This window comes from Phasianus colchicus, chromosome 11 (genome assembly GCF_987193195.1).
Source record: "Phasianus colchicus chromosome 11, bPhaCol1.hap1.1, whole genome shotgun sequence".
Lineage (NCBI taxonomy): Eukaryota > Metazoa > Chordata > Aves > Galliformes > Phasianidae > Phasianus > Phasianus colchicus.
The window spans coordinates 3,750,941-3,769,545 of NC_143446.1; the positions used below are offsets into that span (position 1 = coordinate 3,750,941).

The 18,605-nt window shown below is 53.3% G+C and overlaps 1 protein-coding gene across 1 annotated transcript; it reads right to left on the reverse strand.

Annotated features, from left to right (window-relative positions):
- Positions 1 to 4,803: 4,803 nt before the first annotated feature.
- On the reverse strand, positions 4,804 to 18,288 carry LOC149916400 (E3 ubiquitin-protein ligase RNF123-like). Its single transcript, XM_090148000.1, has 16 exons — positions 18,226 to 18,288; positions 16,011 to 16,203; positions 14,969 to 15,053; positions 12,642 to 12,721; positions 11,729 to 11,826; positions 11,178 to 11,232; positions 10,781 to 10,866; positions 10,293 to 10,379; positions 9,717 to 9,784; positions 8,688 to 8,813; positions 7,903 to 8,017; positions 7,019 to 7,123; positions 6,757 to 6,882; positions 6,061 to 6,153; positions 5,794 to 5,867; positions 4,804 to 5,304 (listed from the first exon to the last, which is right to left on the reverse strand). The coding sequence occupies exons 2-16, from the start codon at positions 16,090 to 16,092 to the stop codon at positions 5,142 to 5,144; spliced, it is 1,443 nt and encodes a 480-aa protein (XP_090004126.1). The 5' UTR covers positions 16,093 to 16,203; positions 18,226 to 18,288; the 3' UTR covers positions 4,804 to 5,141.
- Between the last annotated feature and the right edge of the window lie 317 nt (positions 18,289 to 18,605).

An 18,605-nucleotide genomic window follows, 5' to 3' on the forward strand; every position in this document is an offset into this window, starting at 1 on the left:
TCCAAAGCAGCAGAAAATGGTATGAATACCCCTAAAGCCAAAGCTAAGCCCGCATGACAAAACCAGTACCTCCTGAAAATGGAAGGTGGGAGAGGAACTCGTGCTGCTGAACTGGGGCAAGGCGATTTGCTTAAGTCCCTTTTGCCCAGGACGGATGGGAGTCTGTCCACCCCAGGGCTGGAGTTCCATCCCACTCATCTTCCTGCCTTCCCTTATAGCCTCCAGCAGCAATGTGTCAGCGCTGGCCCCAGCACTGCCATCCAACAGGGACAGGGGTCTCTCCAAGGCCCCGTGACGTCGCAGAGCAGCAGCAGTTCCAGCACCACCAGCCAGGCCCCTTTGGGGTCAGCTCACAGCTCTAAGGTGCCTGAGAGCAGCGTCCCGTCCAGCCAGCAGCCTCTGATTGGTAGTGCTGTGACTCACGGACCGTTACGAGAATGCTGTTCACAGTGCAGTACGGCACTTCTGCCAGCCAGAAAGCCTCACTCCACAGAACGTCAGCTGGTTCCGGATGGAAGGGCTATAAGTCCAATTGTGATGGAAGTACATCCCCGTATGGAAAACCCACATACCCTCCTGACGACTATTGAAGAGAAAGATCAAAGGTGTACAGTTTTAGATTTGAAGGATGCTTGTTTTTATATCTTGCTGGACACTGCAAGCCAGACTTTGTGTTGGAGTGCAAAAACCCCAAAACTGGGAGGAAAACACAGTGGTGCTGGACTGTGCCCCCCCAGGGCTTTAAAAATTGCCCCATCATACCTGGGAATCGGCTTGCTAAGGAACTGGAGGGATGGCGGCACAAACAGCTGGAAGCTACACTGCGCCAGGGTGCAGATGAACTCCTTATAGGTGCTGAGATGAGGGAGGAAATAACACAAGTGGCAACAAGTCTCCTGAATTTTCCGAGCTCTGTGGGACACAGAGTATCCACAAAGAAAGCACCACTAGCTTGTCAGTCTGTGATCTACGTTGGTTTTACCATCCCTCGGGGATACCAAAGCCTGGGGGTGAGGGCAAGGAGGCCGTATGTCAAATACCACTTGACCAAAGTCAAAATGGGAAATGCAAGCTTCCTTAGGTTCGGCAGGATGCTGTAGATTATGGATACCAAACTGTGGAGTGATGGAGGATCGTGGAATAGGAAGCTGTGAAAGGAGAAGGAGAAATTTTGGACTGGAACCCAGAATGCCAAACAGCCTTTATTCAACGGAGAGCAGCTCTGATGTCTACCCCTGCTTAGGACTGCCCAGTCTGGAAAAGTCTTTTGAACTGTATGGGCAAGAAAGATGTCACTTTGCAATGGAAGAGACAGCAGAACACATTGGATCCAGGAAGAGACCAGCAGGCTAATTCTCTAGACAATTGGACCAAGTAAATATAGGGTGGACGTCACGGTTACCAGCAGTGGCAGCAGACCTGAGGCACTGCCCAAATGCAGCAGGAAAGCCCGGGGCCTGGCCCACCCCACAGCCGGCAGCAGCCGTGGGGCTGCCCACATGTCCCAAGCACAGCAACATCCCCAAGGTGGCAGAAACACCCCCAGAACGGGGCTGCAGCTGCCAGCCGGGCCTCTGCCACGTTGTGCGTTGGAAACGTTGCGCCCCGCTGGAGTCGGGGCCAGAACCCAGCTCAGCCTGAACCGGGCTGGGGGGAGGAAGGAGTGGGTTGGGTGCTGGGGGAAGAGATGGCCGTGGTTGCAGCCCCTAAAGCTGCCCTCCTTGGGAAAGGCAGAGAAGAAGAAAGCTGACAGTGGCATGATGGAACTCTCAGTTTTATTGATGGACTGTGATGACTTTATATATACAGCAATTGGAGCTTGCACACAGCAGCTCCCGCAACATCAGAGGAGCCAGCAGGTGAAGTTCTGGGCCCGACGTGGTACCCGGGAGCGGCTTCGCCCCCGGGCTGGGCCTCGCCGCCAGGACCGGCTCCTGCGGCGTCTTCGGCGTCTTCGGGGCTGGCTGTTGTTCTCTGCAGCCCGACGTGTGAGAGGCGAGCGGCTCCGAGTCCGGGCCCGCCCTGCCTGCCTGGAGAGCAGCTCAGGCACCTGGGAACTGGGATCTGGTCCCGACGGTGCCTGGTTGGTGGTGCCGGAGCTGCTGCTCTCCCGTCCTATGGGGCCTTGGGATGGCCCCGGTCCCTGCTGGCTGGTGGTGGTGGGGCCAGCGCTGTCCACGTTGGTGCTGGAGGCTGGAAGGGGAGACAGCAAGGTGAGCGGGACAGATCTCCAGCGCTGGGGAGGGGCAGGGTCCCATTCGTCATGGGCCAAAGGGACTTGAGCAAGGCCTCGCCTGGCCCCAGCCCAGCAGCACGCGGCCGTTTGCCTCTTACCGGTGCCCTCTCCAGCACAGGCGTTGCACTCCCAGCTGGTTGTTCTCGGACTCAAGTTGGAGCAGCGCCGGTGAGTGCCTTGTGCAGCGCAGGATCTGCAGAGGAGCAGCTGCCAGGGCCTGGGGAAAACAAGGGGTTGTGGCCGTGAGGACAAAGTGACCTGAGCCAGGGAGTGCCCGGCACAGCTCTGGTGCTCAGTCTGTGCTCCTCCCGGCTGTGGTGAGGCCGCGATCCCACGCAGAGCCCCAGAGGGCTGCTGAGGTAACTCACCCCTCTGCCTCTGCCCGATCCCTGCCGTGTGGGGAACGGCAGTCGCTGGCATTGCAGCTCCTGTGCCTGACTCCCAGGGATGCGTAGGCACGGTTGGTCTCCCATGTTGGTTTTCTGCCAGAGAAGGGAGGGAATGTGATGAGCTCCCAGTGCCTCGAGACTAAGAGCGGCCAAAGCCATCCCTGCTCTTCCAGCCTGACTGCCGTTCCACCATATGTGTGAAGCTGAGGCCGCTGCTCCCAGGCAGCAAAGGGCCAGGCCTGCCAGGACAGTCCTTGGGCAGGCACTTGTGCTCTTGTGCCCTCATGTCTCGAGAGCTGGCTGAAGGACACTAACCTGGCTGGGATGTGGATCCCCAGATTGATCATTTCTTGAATAAAGATGTCTCTGTCTCTGCACAGAGGGCACTGGAAGCAGCGAAGCCCAGCACTCTTGGCCATGCCCTGCAGCGGGAACAGAAGCAGCGCGAGTGTAAGTGGAGCCCGGTGCTGCTGAGCACCTGTGGTGCCTGCGGGTGACGGGAGGGCTCCTACCTGGATGCAGGCCCGGTGGAACCAGGCGTGTTGGCAGGCTGGGCACACCATGGTGCAGTACGACCTGCTGAGTCCCACGGGCTCCATGCAGATGATGCAGGTCGTGTCCTGCGTTGGCGCTGTCTCCACTGGCAGGTGCAGGAGGTGCTCCCAGCAGAAGCACCTGGGGGAAGATGGGAGGGATGGGCAAGGTGAGAAGTGCTGCGAGGAGGGCAGAGGAACAGGAAGGAGCCCCGGGCCTTGGCTCTGGCTCTGTCAGGCTGCTGGGAGGCATCACGGCAAGGTGTCTTTGGCTGGTACTGACAGCAGGGATTGGAGGCTCGCAGACGATGCCTGGCAGCCCTTACCTGTGCTGGCCAAAAAACTGGGTGACGCACTGACCCTCCGAGGCGCAGGGGAAATGGAAGCTGCGGTCACAGCCCATCTCTGCGCAGGTGATGCTGGCCCCCCGCTTGCCACAAACGAAGCAGAGCTGGAAAGAGCAGAGCATTTCCATCAGCAGCAGGCTCAGGCTGAGCAGCAGGGCACAGGATGGGGCAGGGCTGGGTGGCGCTCTGCAGAGCTGCCTGCTGCACAGGGCTCATCTGCAAGAGCGGGAATGTGTCTCGGGGCTGGTTGGAAGGGCTGGGATTGCTTTCTCGGGACCAGGCGAAGCTCGCCATGCCTCTGCTGGCACCAAGCTCCCTGTTCGGGTCCGGTGCTCACCGTCTGCTCTGCCTGCCTCAGTACGCATACGAGGTGTTCAACATAGAAAAGTCCTCTATTTTGGTTGTCTATTCCATGTTGACACAGACCGTTGGCAAATCCCTGTAGACAGGAGGAAAGAGCACGGTCTTGTTAGTGCAGAAAGGAGGGAAGCACAGGATGGAGGAAGGTGGCAGGAGGCGCGAGGGAACTCACCACACAAAGTGCATGGAAGCACATCCCATACATCTCGTATTTCTTGCCGAAGACGGATTTCTGGTTATCCGCTCGGCCACACAGCACGCATGCTGGAGAGGAGAGAGGAGCACAGTGAGCGCCTTGCGGGGCCAGGTGCCCCCGGGGGCTGTCCCAGGGGCTGCTCTGTGCCGGCCGTGCCAGCTGAGGGGCAGGGCTGGAGGCCGTGGAGGGCAAGGGGCACTGCAGGCCCAGCGGTGCCAGCAGGCAGCCGCAGCCCAACCGCGGCCCCCCTGGCCAAGGAGCACACGGGCCCTGCGTGCCCCCGCCTCCCCTCTCCGCCGCAGGCAGACCCCCAGCACCCCTCTGCCCGGCGGCGGGGAGCTGCGTGCAGGGATACTTTGCTCTCACCCAGCTCGCTCAAGCCGGCGGCCTCCTGCGTCCCCTCGGACATCGTGTGCATCAACAGTGAGCCTCGCAGAGCGTCTGTCCCGGCAACACCAGGCTTTCTCCTCCGCGTGACAACCTGTGGCAGAAGCGGGACGAGGCTGAGTTCTCAGCTCAGGCCCTGAGCGCCGGGGAACCCGCCTCCCTCGGCAGCCCCAGGCAGCCCCTTCCTCCCTGCTCACCTCACCAAGTCGCACTGAGCTCGGCCTGAGCCCCGCAGCCTTAGCTGTGTTCCACACCCCGCGTGTCACCATGGCCGTTCCGTGCCACCTCTGTGACGCCATCACACCTCACAGTGGCTGGGGGCACCCAGGCAGGAGGGCGGAGGCTGGTTGAGGAACAGACAGAGATTAAGAGGAGTACGCAGCATGGGGCAGCATCCTGCCAAAAGGGGAGAAGAAACTCACTGAAATGAGGCATGAGTGTGTGGACACAAGCACACCTAATTGTCCCTCCTTGGCCTTGTAAGAAATCATGGCAGGAGGTCTTCTGAGGACACACAAGCCCATCTACAACTTCTTTGACTCTGTGAGGTTCCCTTCCAAAACTAATGCCATGGAAAACTGTCACCTCCCCAGTCCTGAGACACACACCCTAACAGGAGATGACAGGGCAGCGGAGGGGCGCAGCTTCCACACAGCTCTGCTCAGTTTCCCTGCATTAATAAGGGCCCACAAACTACCGAGGTCCTTTGCTCTCCTTAGCAGATGTGCCCTGACTCACCTCCTTGGTGAAGCGGTTTGGCCACCAGGTGGTGGGAATGAGCTCCTGCAAACCAGCCTCCTCCACACGCAGTGGGCTCTTAATGTAGAAGAACACAACTGAACGGAGCACATCAAAGCTGCAGCAAAGTTAAAGGAAGCACAAAAAGCTGTGGCAGAGAAGGGATGGGATATGTTTTCAGAGCTGGAGTCAGAGACCCCTTTCCAAAACCACTCAAAGCTCTGCAAAATCCAGAGCCTCCTCTTGGGAGAAGCCTCCTGTACTCAGAACAGGAGCTGCCCAAATGCTGGCATGGCAGTTAGTCAGCTCTGAAAGGAGTTAGAGCAGTGGTGTGCCCTAATGCCTAAGGACATTAGACAAGCGGGTCAGGCAGAAATAAAGCCCTGTGTGTTGGTATGATGTGACCTTCATGGCACTGCTTCCCACTCCTCAAAGCAGGACTTTGCACAGAATGCTGTCAGGCAAACAGAGGAGACTTGAGAAATGAGAAATGACCTCTCAAAGATGGGGTGGCTTCTGCCTCCAGGGAACTGCTAATCCTTGCAGTCTCCTTGGCTGCATTATTGAGGGCAGGGAGAACAGAGGACCGAGCAGGCACAAAGGATACAGAACATTGCTGAGGAGGTATTTCCTGGATTTCTCATGCTTCAAGACTGCAATGGTGAGCCAGAGGTAGTGAATCTAGGGAAATGAGAAGCAAAACTGACTCCATCCATAGAAGAGTATGCAACTCTCCAAGAGGTACAGTGGGACAGAACTGCCACTGCAGATCATATAACTGCAGATAATCAAAAACATTAGGGACCTTTGGACAAGGGGTCATAACAGAAGCTGGCTAGTCACAGATTCCTGGAGACTCAGAAATGCAACTCACTTGTAATCCTAGGTCTGGGATGATAGGAGAGAACCTGTAGGCCCGCAGCAGTGACATCAGTAGCTGCTTGAGGCACTCGTGCACTTCATATTCCTGAGGAAACAAGAAACAAAACCAATGGGATGAAGTCAGGAACAGCTATAGTTCCCACAGTGCAGCTTTGGAAGGATGCAGCGTTTACTTCTGAATTGAAAACACAAGCACCCTGCACCCACAGCATTTGCTCACCTTACTCAACAGGAGAGTGTGAGCAGTGGTTGCTACTATCACTTTGTACAGGGGATAAGTTCCTGTGTGAGTAAAATCAACCCAGTGGACAAGCCAAAGTCCCAGGCCCTACTTGGCTGGGCTGAGTCACCCATCCCCACAGCCCCCAAACCTAATCAAATCAGCCCTGGCAGAATCAACCCAGAAGGGAAGGACAAGCTACTCTTGTTAAACGTGATGGTGGAAGAACTGCCTTGTTGAGTCTAACTGACAGACAACCAGTGGGACAAATGCTGTCTCTTCTACGATCTTGGTACCCACACCAGCAAGCACTTTTGGCTTCACGTGGTCAGCAAGATAATCTCAGGAAGAAGAGTGTCTACCGCAAAATGGGATCTCATCACCAGGAAGGCAAAGAAGTTGATCACTACCAGCACGTTCCAGTGGATGCTCCTATTCTAAGCACCTCACAGCACTCCAGCAACTCACCTCCATGAGAAGCCACATGAGATCCAGCAGCTGCTGAATAAGGGGATGGGCCTCCACTGCCCCTCCTCGCTCCAGGATGCTCAACAGGAAGGTCATGAGCACATCTTCCACCAGATACACCTTGCACTGCAGGAAGACAGGCAAGTCAACAGCCTTCCAAGGCAAAGTCACTTCCCAGCAAAGACTGAGGCCTGATTTACATCCCTTTGTCAGCAAGAAACCAGGTACTTACAGAAGCTTGCAATGAGCAGGCAAAACTCACCATAAGAGGGGAGAAATAATTGACGATGTGGGCCAATGTAATCAGCACTGTGGGTTCTCCCTGCAGCTGCCACATGGATGCATCCTTCTCCACCAGCTTCCCCTCCTGCAATGACAAACCCATAAAAACACAGCTTGGTGCCCACCCAGTCCACCTCTGCACTGACTGAGTGTACCAGGGGCCTGGAGCAGCCACTGCTTGCTATCACACGCTAGAATTGGGCTAGAAAGCTTGAATGTGACAAGTTAGGATGGCAGAGCAGCAGCCACGATCATGCCCCAGGTGTCAGTATCAGTCACATGCATGCACCTTGACAATCTGTTTTTCCAAATGAAAACTTGTTTTCTGAGTGCATGTCATTACTTGTAAATGTGAATCTCTTGCAGATGAGGTCAACAAGTGAACGGGGCTTGCAAGTAAATTGAGACTAAAGCAGAGAGCATTCCCCATGTTTTGGGCATAAAGAGAACATCTCTCACCCTCGAGGGAAAAAACCTGGTTTCTACTGAACACTGGTACAACCAAAACAGTTCTCACAGCAGAGAGCATGACCCCATCATTGCACCAGGACATCAGGAGAATGTATGGGCTGCAAACAAATTTCTTTCAAAGCTTCAAAATCAAATGCAGTAATTCTGAGCCCAACAAACATCACCTCTTGGAAGGAAACTTTGTGGGACTGAGAGCAACAAGGCCCAGTATGATCTATCTGAAGCCTTAGGGTGGAACTATTAGGAATCCCATTTTGCAAACCAAAGACCAGAGATGTGTATGCCCCCATGTAAAGGCACGCAGGTGTCAGGAAAAATCTGAGCATGTACATAGTGCAGAACCACGTTTCCTGGCACGATGCCCCCCAGACCTGCCCAGTAACATCAGCCTACCGTCACATCGATCCCGATATGGATCACATTCTTCAGGAAGCCCAGCAGCTTGCGAGCCTTCACGAGGTCTGCAACAGGAGGATCTTGCAAGGGGCGGTAGCCTTCCACTGGATAAGTGGGCAAGTGTTAAGGTAAAATGCAATCAGATTCTTTCAGGCCTTCTTTATCCGAGCAAAGAAAAGTGTCTGTTTTACGGTATGCATGTCTACATCAGAGTTCAAGGCAAAGTGCACTTCTAAGTGCATGACAGGCCACGAGATCTCCTCCTCAATACTGCAGTACTTCCCTATCTGCTTCTGATCAGAAAGGAGCCTCCATGACAACTATCAAGGGGCACATTCAGGACTGCTGCAGGTCTCAGCTTTCACACAGAAAGGCAGCATGCAATGCTTCTACTATGCTAGTGGTCCTGCATGGCTGAGAGGTTGAACAGACCCAAAGCCAAGAGGTTCAGAAGCACAAAAGGTTTCCAGGTCTGGAAAGTGAGATTTTCTAGGATCTGAATGCCTGGAAACTGGCAGCTCCAGGCTTGAAGCTGTTGATTCAGAGCTTAAAGTAAACTCAATTTCAGCAATTGCTAGCGCCAGCAAAGGTGACTGTGGGCCCTGCAGTTGTGGTCCAGCTGAGGGATGTCTGCTTCTTCTCTCCTTGATCCTGCTCTGAGCAGAAGTGCTAAGAGAAGAGAGTGAACTGCACTCAGATACAGATATTCCACAGCCTCCATAGATGGTTTCAGGGCAGGCTCTTCTCCCTTCAGACCTCCTCTCCCAACAACCAAAGGATATCGAAGTGGACGGCTTCCAAAGTTAAAAGCAACAGACTCTTTGAATGAGAGACTGATGGCAGGGAAGTAAGCCATTCCAGCACCTCTCGTGATGTTATCAAAAGCAGTTCCTAGAGAGATGCCATTTCTGAAAGAAGAAAAGCCCACAAAACCTTAGCCACGGTCAAAAGGTTTTGTGTTCAAGCAGGCAATTCATGTGTCTGCACCCCCCTCTCAGCGACCTGCCAACACAGACATCACAGTCATTCATACTTCTAAACACTTGTAACCTGACAGATGTGCAAACACCACAGTGCTGCTAAGCAAGTACCCTGGCAATCACAGCCGAATTCTCATTTGCATGTAATGGCATGGAAAGGCATTGGAGCCTGCACAATATGAAGAGCCCTGCTCAGCTTCAAGGGCAACCCAAATCCTTGCAAGGTATGTGATTACCAGGACATTTTAAAGGTGCCATTTTTGGCCTCATCTACTTGACACTGATAGAAATAGAAGGATAATGGTCTTAGTCCACTCTTCTCTGGAAGACAATGACAGCCTCTGACAGTTTTTCATTCCAGCTGACTTGTCTCAGGCCATAGTTTATGGCCAGGGAACAATTCTTACTCAGGTTGGCCACTGTTCATTGTCCAGCGAAGATGGAGGCTGCAGATTTATCACATTTACCACACTTCCCTCTGACTCTACTACAGGCAATGTCAACACTTGCCATGAAAGCAATCAGTGGGGCTCAGCCAACTGTAGTATTAAGCATCCCAACATATGCCTTCTCCTTCAAAATCCCAGCAAACTTTACAGCTATTTAGGAGCTTGAGCACTTTTCCAGCAACTGCTCTCACCCAAACTTAGGAGACTCCAAAGCTCACCTAGATGGCTTCTCAAAACAAAGCAGAAAAGCAGAGGCTGGAGCTAACAAGGAACTTAAAGGGGAGAAGGAAGAAAGAGGGATCAGCAACCTGCTGAGCTATGAGGAAACATGTAGACAACACGCAGCCATTCACAGAACAGGGAACTGGGCAAAGATGCTTACAGGCAGAAAGCAATAGTGCCTTCCTCAAGGTCTATCAGACAGCTGACGATGTCTCCTGCAGCCCAAGACTGCATTAAAAGGAGAAAAAAATATATTAGACACATACCCAGCAAGTTCCCACATCAGAAGAAGGACTGTAAGCCCAATCAGTCCCTTATGATTCAGGAAAGAAGGAGTGACAGCTCCTTCTGACAGCAGCTCACATTGCATTTTCAGACACTTCTGGAAGCCTCTGGATGGGATTTTCTTTTTTCCCTTGAGCACTAGGAACATGCACAGGATCAGAATAATGCTTATCCCAACACTGCATCATCCTCTGATGCGCTACAAAGAACCAGAGCCTTTCAGACACCACCAGCAGCACTGTGCTGGGAATCAGTCTGCTGGGCCTGTCAAACAAAGCACCCACACAGGGTGCCCAGCGCCCCTCAAGCACAAATCAGTGCTGGCACACAGCCTCCCCAAGAGCAGACTGAAGCAGGAAGCACAGATCAAATGCTTTCCACAGGGCCCAGCAGAACCCAGTGAGCAGGAGACACCTGCTTTCTTTTCCCTTCCTGGAAGGACAGTACTCACTTTGCCATAGTTGGTAGTGGTCACGTTCCACTTGCGCACCCTATTGCCATCATACGCATAGGAATCTGGAGTATCTCCAACTCCTTCCTGCATCACAGTATCAAAGAGGAGACTCAGATGTGGACAAGCACAAAGGATCCCTCTCATTGCAAGAGCAGCTTCAGGGGGAGACTGGCAGACAGGGAGCGCAGCTGACAGCAGACATGGTCTGCCCACGGCCTGCGATCTTTGTCTCCATTCCCTACTAACGTTTAAGTTAGAAAAAGAGCACTGCTACATTACACTTTCAAATCACTGTCAAAGCAGCCCCTCTGGATGTTTGTCACCCTCCCTCTCAAGTGCTGCAGATAAGATAGTGAGACCCTGCAGCTGGCAAACCTTCCCAGCACCAAACATCCCACCCAGTGCCTGACAAGAGCTGGCCTGGCCCTGCCTCCCCCAGGCAAAGAGGAGGAACACCGAGCAGCCATGTGCAGGAGTTACACTACCTCCTGATTAAATCTGCAGTTGAGAGTACACCAGCCAATCTGCATGAGTCCCTGGGAGGAGATAAGCACCTCATAAATCCATTTCCCTGAAAAAAAAAGAGATGCCACACAGTAAATCCGTGCCACTCAACTCATTGTTAGAGGAGTAGAATGTGATTCAGTTCCCATAGAAAATAACCTGGCACACAAAGGGTATTTCCAACATCCCCAGGACTCCCCTCCCAACTCTTCACTTAGGCACCACACAATTCTCCACCCTCCTGACTTCCTGGAAAGCCAGTGGATGAATTTGGGAAGACAGAGCTCTGGAACTCTAGTCCTGTGCTCGCCAGTTGTGTAACCCTCCATGGATTCTTCCTGGGATCTTAATCAAAGCATCACCCACTTATCTTCTTACCTTTGTACACACACGTTGTGGCCCTGATAGAGCCAAAGTTACTGTGGCCAATCACCTGCACCAATAAACAGAAGATATTACAAAGTCAGGCACTAAGGCCTCAAACCCAAAGTGTAGTGAAGAATATCAGCTAGTGAACCAGCAGGAAACTGATAGAGACAAAGGAGAAAGGAAAAAGTATAGCAGCTTGGCCTCAACTTGTCCTCACTGTTAAACAACATAGCAGGAAAGGAAGGAAGAGGCAGCCACTGGAGGGATGGACAGGAAAATTGGTTGCCATCCCCTCCTCTTGCTTAGCCAAGCTCTTCAGTGAGCCACTGGGCCAGCGTAACACTTCCCCACCCTTGCAGCTCCACTCAGAGTTTGCTAAGACTGGGGGTACTGCTAGACCTTTTCCCAGGAGAGATCATTTCCTCCAGGACTCCTCAGCTTTTTGAGTAGATTCCATTTAACAACATATTACAAAACCAGTGAAAGGGACCTGCCATGACAAACAAACCGACAGCTTTTAGTCTTAAAAGCCCATTTCCTGCAGCAGCCATCACACTCACCCCAAGTAAGTCATCATCAACCAGCAGGAGCCCCTCAAAGCCACTCGTGTGGTCCAGCACCACAGTAGAGGGACCAAGCCGGCCCTCTGTTAACTGATCTGAAACAAAGAGTTGCAGATAACCTGTTAGAAAAAGAGGTGCAGGATTTAAAGGGAGCTCTGAAGTGTTGCCGGGTAGACTGCAATGGTACCTGAATTCTGCACTCAAACATTGCTACACACGTCAGACCATGAGAACTTCAGGAGAGGAGACACCCAAGAGATTTAAAAGAAGCTTGCACAGCAACACCTTAGGCCTAAGCTATGCAGCAGTCAGACCATAAATGAAGCCTTCATGTCATCTGAAAATTTTACAAGTGCGAAGTTCAAAGGCCAAACTCTGAGCCAAACGTTTGGCCAGCGTATCACATAACTGAAGGCAAGCTCTGACTGTGGTCTGCAAGAAAAATGCTTTGGAGGAGAAGAGCCAGGATGCATCCTGCCACGTGCCTCATTCAGGCAAACAGACGCTAGCAAGAACAGAGGCAACAGGCTGAGGCCCTAACCAGACATCCACAGCAGAGACCCATAGACAGAAACCATCTACAGGCCTCTGCCATTCCCAGTGAGGACAGCACTCCTCACAGCTGGTCATGGCAAAGGCTCTGCACGTCGCTATCGATGAAATATATCCAACTACTGCTCCAAAGCTGCTTTTTCAGGCATTTCCTGGAAACATGCCTCCTCCATCGACAAGCAGACCTGCTTGAGGGCTGTCTGATGGGCTGCTAACAGGCAGGATGTAAAGGGACAATAAATTAGAGCCCAAGATGGCAGAAAACTGCTTACTCAGGGAACTGTGTTGCATGACATAACTTGTCCCCCCTCCAGTTAGGTAGCACAAACACAGACTGCAGGCATCTCGTGCCTCCTACCTTGGCTGTCTTCAGAGCCATTCTCCTCTGCTAGCAACCGGTCAAGGTGCTCCTGCAGGTTCTGGAACGTCAGGTGCTTTCTAGGGAATAAACACACACAGGAGCACTTCAGAAAGCTCTGCCTTCAAGTTTTAAAGCGTTTCAGTCCAGACACGTGTCAGCATAGGATCGTGTTGACACACGAACCAGGAAGTTCTGTCGATCTGAGTTTCTTGGCATGGATCTGAAGAATTTGCTGACCAGCATGCTGGTGTGATGAATGAAACAAGAACCAAACACAGTGCGAACAAATGAAGCAGTTAACAGAGGATCCTTCAGTCTTCAGCCTGCTAAGGAGTATTTTGCCAGCCTGTATTAGCAATAAGTAATGACTGGGACATTGCTGAGGCAATGTCAATCATACAAACACAGCATAGGACAGGATTTAGTTCTTTTCCCAAGTACTTCATAATACAAAAGCAGAAAGAAGACCATATCAGCAGCTGGAGCAGCTCAGACAGAGGTCAAGCTCGCCCATCATCATCTCCATGAGAACAGCCAAAAACATTTTGTCTTCACACTTTCTGTAATAAAGTAAAATGCCTCGCCAACACCCTCCAGTCTACCACTGTACAGACCTTCCACACAGACCCTCTCAGTTCTCTCATCTCAAGGTTGGATCACTTATTTATTCCTTGTACAGCAGACCTTCCAGACTCGTGGCTGTTGCTCTTACTCTTCCTCCAAATCTCCGTAGCCCCAAGATAGCCTTTTGGAGCTGGTGCCACCACAGCATGCTAATCAAGATGAGGATTGACCACAAATTCATTCTGTGCCATAATGATTTTCCTTTTCCAGAATCCCTTTGCTAACAATCCTTTACTTCCTATCTGCTTTTTTTTTCCCCTAACTTACTGAAGAGTTTATATCCCTCCAGTCTCACTCCTGTGCAGCAGAAATCAGCCCACACCCCACTACTTTATGAGTAAAGTTGGGGCTGTTCTCCTTTCACTACATCACTTTGTAATAGCAGCAAACTTTGTAATTTCATGCTCTTTTCCTTTTAAAACTTCCCAAAGATTAACAGAACAGCACTGCTTGTGTTGTGTTTGTGGGACCATCGTGATTTCCCTTTATTACTGTGAGAATTGCTGGCTTTTCCTATCCTGGTTGCCATTTCCACTCATCTGTGGAACAACCATTCCAATTCTTTGGGACCAGACACTTTTTGAAGGAGTGGTGAGAGACATTCTGAAAGCCCAATGCATGTGAAGATGCACAGAGGTGGAATCAAAGAAGCAGCTTTGGATTGGCAGGAGAAAGTGGCTTCAGCAAAGCAGCTGTATCAGCAGCTAGCATGGAGAAGGAGCACAGGAAAGAGGCAGAAGAGCACGAGACAGACAGAGAGGGGACAGCCAGAGAGGTTTACAATGAGCTCCCCAGAAGACAAGATATCACACCATAAAAGTTGCCCTCATGTAGTAAATACTATTTTTGAGACCAATCTGACTGCTACTGGACTTGCTACCAAGTCCAGGAAGAAGACTGGAAGGGAGCTACAAACAGAGGGACCAAGCCAACAAACTATCAGCTCTGTGCTTGCCAGGCAAAGAAGTTAGCAGTACTGACAACCAGAATGCCTGGGCAGATGGAACATACCAAGGCATGCTGGCAGGAGAGCTTGTGGCCAAGTAACATAACCCACCTTGCCTCCCCCCACAAGAACCTCAGCTCATCAAGCACACACAGAACCAGGAGTATTTTTAGCAGCCACAGGCTCACGTTTGAGCTGGCACTACTAAGTATAGCCCAGGGAACATGACCCCAGCCCACTCTGCAGCACCGCCCACCCAGCAGCAGCTACACGCCTGCCTCTCTGCAACACTTGGACCTGCTTTGCACCCAGCTGACTTGTTTCTGCCAAAAAATTTAAATGCAAAAGACCTTCCTCTCATCCAAAGCTACAAGTTGCTGGACTACAAGGTGAAGGAGAAATGAAAGCAAAGAGGTGGAAACAGACATTGTACAGCAATTTTGTGTTCCTTTTCCTTTGGTGACTCCTAACAAGAAAAGTACTCACAATTCCACTGCCTGAGAAGCATATGGTCTTCGATGTACAAGTAGCAGCCTTGCATTCAGTTTACCAGGCACTGATGACATACTTTTCATTAGCTAAAACCTGTGCATTTTGCATTTCTTTGCAAGCAGAGAGGGAACAGGAATGAGAAGGGGAATGCATACCTGCCTATTTATTTCAGAAATACTGCCTCATGACCTTTTATATGGGGTTTTACATGCAGGGGACTGACACAGCATCGCTGCCATCCAGAGACTAAGAAGTCCCATACCTGTAAGCAGCTGCAGGCTGGTTCCCATCAGCACTGGAGAAGACCCGATGCAGATAGTCATTCAGTAGCCTGCTGTTCACAATCCCTTGTGGAGAAAAAAAGAGAGAGAAAAAGAAGCTTAGAGAGTTAGAAGTCGAAACATTAACTTCGAGTACAAGCAATGAGGTTTGCAGACCAACACAGGGGCAGACAGAGCTCCAAGAAGTTATTTACTTTCTCTTCACTTACAGCCCTTGAGACCAGCAACATGGAGCGAATGCATTTCTACCACAGGGGAGGCTACCAGTGGTTCTGGCTGCCAGTGGTTCCCCAGGGTGAGACTACATCTTCAGGAGCCCTACTGCTGTACTACTTCCAGATAAAGAAACTTCAAATTTGAAAATGGGGATCCAATTTAAAAGCAAAACCAAACCCCCATAAACAAATACAAATAATACTGGTGTTACAATTCCTGATGTCCTGGAACATTTTAGGTTATCTGCACTAGGGAAGATGCAGAGACAGGAAGGCTTGCAGACACGGATCATCTAGACTAAACTCACAGCTCTCTTTAATCCTGTACACCTCACACCAGCTTTCATTGTGCAAAGTTATCCCTTGTGTCACAAAGCTCTGGGTGCAACAGAGCCCTCAAATCCCAGATCTGTGATCTCACAAGCATGATTCTGATGGATTGCTCAGTCCAGGCAAAAATGGACTGCTTACCAGGTACCGACATTTCCAAGGAAAAGACTGACCTCAGAACCTGAGAAGCCATCTACCCCAAGTCAGATGGGACAAAGACAAGCAACACCACACTCTCCAGCCTCACATCTCTGAAGAAAGGGCACTGTGACCTGAGCTGCTGGTGGTGTCCTTCATACAGCAGGAAAGGCCCTCCCAAAACCTCACCTCAGCTCAGAGATTTACTCAGTTTCAGCCCCGCTATGCCTCTTATCAGCAAGATAACTGCAATTGGAATGCAGATGATCTCAGGTGAGGCCAGGGCCGCTCACCCCAATCCACAGCAGTGCTGCTCATACAAAGCATGCTCAGCCCATACCTGCAACCTTGGACTTCTCTGGCCCAGTGCTCAGCCTGTAGTTCTTCCTTGAGAGAGCCATCCCAGCACCCCGTGAGGTCATTCTTCACAGCCACCAGCTCCAGAGCGAAGGCAGGACAGACACCCAGAACAGAACTTGCTGGGGAGGATGCTGCCACCTGAGGACTTTTCCCTTTCTTGTGGATTCATGCACCTGGAGTAAACAACTGGGTTAAGCCAAAGAAGTCAAAGTGCCACCACTAATGCCACCACACAGGAGCCCAAAGCCAGCTAGTTGCCAATCCTGCTCTCAGATCCACTTGTCCAACTGCTCAAAATCTTCCCAGGATTTTCCCACTCTTTCCCAAGATATGGATTTGAAGGGTGGACTATTTGGTGGGTAAGGAAGTGGCTGGTTGGCAGCATTATGTCCAGGTGGGAGCCAGTGATGAGCGGTGTCCTTCAGGGGGTCCATCTTAAGACCACTACTCTTCAACATCATTACCAATGACATATACAGTGGGATTAGCATGTCTGTGGATGATACCAGCTTGAGTGGTGCAGCTGATAAAATGGAAGGAAAGGATACCATCCAGAGGGACCTGGACAAACTTGAGAAGTGGGCCCATGTGAACTTAACAAAGTTCAGTAAGTCTAAGGGCAAGGTGCTGTACTTGGGTTGGGGCAATACCAGGTATGTGTACAGACTGGGAGAATAATTCTTTCAGAGCAGAAGGACTAAGAGAAGGACTTGGGGGGTCCCTGTATGAGCCAGCAGTGTGCGCTCACAGCCTGGAAGGCCAACAGCATCCTGGGCTGCATCAACAGAGGGGGGCAGCAGGCAGGGAGGGGATTGTTCCACCTCTGCTTTGCCCTCATGAGGCCCCACCTGGAGCACCGCGTCCAGGCCTGGGGGCCCCAGTAAAGGAGGGCTGTGGGGCTGTTGGAGCGGGGCCAGAGGAGGCCACGAAGATGCTCAGCAGGCTGGAGCACCTCTCCTATGGAGACAGGCTGAGGGAGCTGGGGGTGGTCGGCATGGAGGAGAGAAAGCTCCAGGGAGACCCCACTGTGACCTTCCAGTACTTGAGGGGAGCTTACAGGTAGGAGGGAGAGTGACTTCTTACACTGACTGATAATAAAAGGTCAAGGTAACAATTTTAAACTAAAAGAGGGCAGATTTAGGTGAGATATTAGGAAGAAATTCTTTGCTCAAAGGGCAGTGAAGCGCTGGCACTGCTGCCCAGAGCTGCGGCTGCCATCCCTGGAGGTGCCCCAGGCCATGGAGGGGCCCTGGGCAGCCGAGCTGGAGGACAGCCAGAGCATGGCAGGGGTGGGGCTGGGGGGCTGTAAGGTCCCTCTCAATCAAACCATGCTGTGATTCTGCGACGCATCTTATACAGAGCATACAGTAAGTTGGTCTGAGCCAAGTTAGGAACTCGGCGAGTGCCACGCGGAGTGACCAGCCAGGGACCCGAGCTTCTGCACGCCCTGAACAAGTAGGAGCGTGCAGCACTGCTGCCGTGCCACACTGCATATCCCACCGGAGCAGACGGCGCTGCCAGCAGGTCACAGAGAGGGCAGAGCAGCCCCACACATCAGCCCCTTCACCGCCCGGATCGGTGATTCGGTGCCTAAAAACAAAGGCGGCCCATGCAGCCCCAGCAAACGTGGGCTCTGAGTGAGGCCAGGCGCCGGACTCCCCACGCTGGGCAGCCGCGAGCAGAACCTGTGTAGAAGAAGCGCAGAACAAACAGCGCGGGGGAGGCCAGGTTTTAAATCGGGCTGGCACACGACGGGCAGGAGGGCCAGCAAACGCAGCTTTGCCTGGCAGCCGCGCCGCACCCCGCCATCGCGGCAAGGGCGAGGAGACGAGGCCGGCCCCGCCAGCCCGGCAGCATCCGCGGAGCAGCGGCAGCCCTCAGACCTGCGGCCCCGCCGGACGCGGGAGGAAAGCCCGGGTCCCGGCCCACCCACAGCCGGCAGCAGCCCCGGCTCTGCCCGCGCGTGCCGAACGCGGCGACGTCCCCAAGGCCAGGAGCGGGCAGCCTCCCACCGAGCCGCCGGCCCCGGCCCCGGCCCCGGCCCCGGCCCGGAAGGACGCACACGCGGCCTCTCCGCCCCCCCCGGCTGAGGTCGCGCTGCCGGGGGCAGCCCCTGTGCCCGGCCCCGCTCGGCGCACCGCCGCGCGTGGGCTGAAACAGAAGCCGGGCGCCACGGCCCAGCGCCCCGCACTCACCGCCGGCCCGGGCGCGCCGCCGCCGCCGCCGCCGCGCTACGGCGAGCCGCGAGGGCCATGCGGGCGGGCGGGCGCGTTGCCGGGAGACGGGCGGGGGCGCCGAGCGGACCGCGCCCCGCACCCGAACCGCGCCGTGAGTCCGCGCGGGGCGTCCCGGATGCGCGGCGGCCGGCGAGAGCCGGAGCGGGAGGAACGCGCCCAGACAGCCCGGCCGGCCGGGGACGGCCGGGGACAACGGCCGGAGAGCGCCGGGTGCGCGGCGGAGTGCGGGCGACGGGCCTGGAGCGGGCGTGGGAAGGGAGGTTGGGAAGGCTGGAATTAGACGGGGCCGCTCGCACGCCGTGTTGCGAGAGCGAGGGGGGCTGCGACCGCGCTCGGGG